Source organism: Azolla caroliniana, unplaced genomic scaffold, assembly GCF_043228905.1.
Source record: "Azolla caroliniana isolate FFs.n. ecotype wild unplaced genomic scaffold, voAzoCaro1.0.p SCAF_1, whole genome shotgun sequence".
Taxonomy (NCBI): Eukaryota; Viridiplantae; Streptophyta; class Polypodiopsida; order Salviniales; family Salviniaceae; genus Azolla; species Azolla caroliniana.
In genome coordinates, this window is record NW_028230436.1 from 11,588,890 (window position 1) to 11,591,609 (window position 2,720).

General features: G+C 35.0%; 1 protein-coding gene across 1 annotated transcript; it reads left to right on the forward strand.

The window, feature by feature from the left end:
- The first annotated feature begins 240 nt into the window (after positions 1-240).
- LOC147868989 (uncharacterized) lies at positions 241-2,567 on the forward strand. Its single transcript, XM_087327124.1, has 3 exons — positions 241-249; positions 326-725; positions 808-2,567. The coding sequence occupies exons 1-3, from the start codon at positions 241-243 to the stop codon at positions 2,565-2,567; spliced, it is 2,169 nt and encodes a 722-aa protein (XP_087183250.1).
- Positions 2,568-2,720: the final 153 nt, after the last annotated feature.

Consider the following 2,720-nt stretch of genomic DNA (forward strand, 5'->3'; position numbering starts at 1 on the left):
ACTCCCATTTGTCAATCAATTCTAATTTATATCTTAAGTTTTTGTGATCTCTAAAGTGTATCTCAAAATCTCAGTGTTCTAAACTAGAGCTTATTTAATGTGGGTAAGCTAATGTGAGTCATCCTCTTTCTTCTTTATTTTCTGATAGATTGGAAGGTCCATAGTGGAAAATTGATCCTTTATTGCCTCGGAAACTTCAAATATCCCAGGTATCTTAATTTGTTTTTTCTTTTTGGAAACATGGATTGTGTATGTAGGTTTCGCCTTCTTGTAAATAGAATCCATATATTATGTTAGCGAAACATTCTCTGCATTATTGTTACAGACTTACAGTATGTCCCAAAACAAGAATATGAAAGGCAAAGGAAAGCAAATTAGCCTCTTTACAATGCCCGGCTTTAGGAAAAACTTGCCATCTAAAGAAGATGTGTCTCTAGAAGAACCTATAAAGGACCATCAACACTCCGAAGAATTACTTCATGAGATGAATAGAATTAGTAAGGCCAAACTAAAATTTCAAGAAGATTGGCTTACTAAATTTAAGTGGCTTCAAGAGGATTTAGAAACTGGTCTTTTATGGTGTAGTTATTGTAGGAGTGATCCTCATAGTAAGTCTTCATTTGGCAAAACAGGTGCCAAAAACTTTAAGACTTCCGCATTAGAAGAACATGCAAGAAGTGTGGCCCATCGAGATGCCATTTTGTTACAAGAACGTGACAAGAATGGTCTTGAAAAATGTGCATCAAAAAAAAAAAGCAAGTGTGGATGTAGCAATTGAAAAATTGTTTAAATGTGCATATTTTATAGCTAAAGAGGATTTAGCATTTAGAAAATTGGAAAGCCTCTTACGATTGTTAAGAGAATGTGGTGTGGAAGGCCTTCCACGAATGTATAACGATAATAAGGCTTGTGCAAGCTTTATCTTGCACATTAGCAAGGCTCTTGAAGCTGAGATCTATGATAGGTTGAGGAAAAGTCCTTGGTTTGGGCTTATGGTAGATGAAGCTACCGATGTAAGCGTAACCAAGAACTTGATTCTTTATGCTACATTTGTGGAAGGAAGGCAAGTAAGAACCTCTTATTTGGGGTTACTTGAAGTAGAGGATGGTACATCAAACACAATAACAGAAAGCATTTTAGCATTATTAAAAAAGTGGAACTTAGATGTTAGAAAAATGATGGGATTCGGAAGTGATGGAGCATCTGTTATGGTAGGTATGTCTACAGGTGTTGCTACAAGATTGAAATCATATAACCCATTTATGACTTCCTTACATTGTTGTGCACATCGAACAAACTTGTGTGTGCAAGAGGCTTCAAAGAACATTGAAGTCAAAGAAACATGTAAGCAGTTAGATGCCCTTGTGAATCGGGTGGTTGCACATTTCTCGAGGAGCTCACTACGCCAAGGTGAATTAACTAAGATGCAAGATGCACTAGAATACACACATTTGCATATTCTTGGGATTGTGAAAACACGATGGCTTAGTCAGCATGGTGCTATCATGAGGGTATGTGATGTGTATGAACCCTTGATGAAGACTTTACAATCGCAAAGTGATGCATACAATGTATTCGTAAGTTTAAGAAACTTCAAAGTAGTGTATATGCTTCACTTTCTTGCATATGTACTTAAGATCATGTCAACGTTAAGTTTGGAATTCCAAAAGGAATATGTGGATGTGACATGCATTGGAGGTTTGGCTATGATAGCCATTGGGGAGATCGAAGAACAATTTCTCCATCATGTTATGATGGATCTAAATGGTTTTGAGAAGGATAGCTATAGTTATCCAATTATTCCAGAATATGGTAGAGAAAAAGGAATGCTTTCAGTTTTAAGAGATGCTATTAAAGGTAATATATATAAAAGCATCCTCATGGATAGATGTATTGATGGTGAGGACTTGATTGAAGCCATACAATTCCAAATTTTGTTTTCTAAGGCATTAATAGAGACAATAAAAAAGAGGCTTCAAGATCTGGTAACTCTTTGCGCATTGAAAATGTTATCACCAATGAACATGTCTGCCGGATCTACAAGCATTTTAGCACGAAAAACTATGGGTCTTAATGAGTTGAAAACACTTGGAAATTTTTATGGCATTCAAAAAATGGTAGATGGGAGAGCGTTTTCTCCCATAATTGATAATGATAAATTGTATGATGAATATGCAATTTTCAAAAGGCAAGCTACCACGGAATGGCTTGGAAGAGATTTCTTAGATGTTTGGGGTATGATAAATTGTAATGATGTGTGGAAAGAAAAGCTACCCGAACTTCTAAAGATTGCATTGATAGGTTTAATCCAATGTTCTTCTACAACAGCATGTGAGGGAGGCTTTAGTCTCCTAAATCTAATAAAAAATAAGTTTAGAAACAGGCTGAAAAACAATGTGATTGATGCATTGATACGAATCTCTATTGAAGGACCTGAACTAGAAGAACATGACTTCAATGCTAGCATTTTGTTGTGGCGAGAAAGCAAGGCATATCGTCATATTTTTACAGGAACTTCTCATGAGCATGATGATGAGATCGAGGACTTCATAGAAGATATAGATTAAAACTTTATAAATGTGATCGATTTTGTTTTGGAACTTTCTATATATTACATCTAATTTGATCTAATATGTTGTTAATGCTACTTTACAAAGGTTTGAAAAGTGAAATATGTTTATAAAGTTAGATTTTTTTTTGGAAAATATATATCTTTAGTT

Coding starts and splice junctions, on each gene's coding strand:
- LOC147868989 (XM_087327124.1), top strand. Junction 726..807: donor ACAAGAACGTGACAAGAATG/GTCTTGAAAAAT, acceptor CATATTTTATAG/CTAAAGAGGATTTAGCATTT.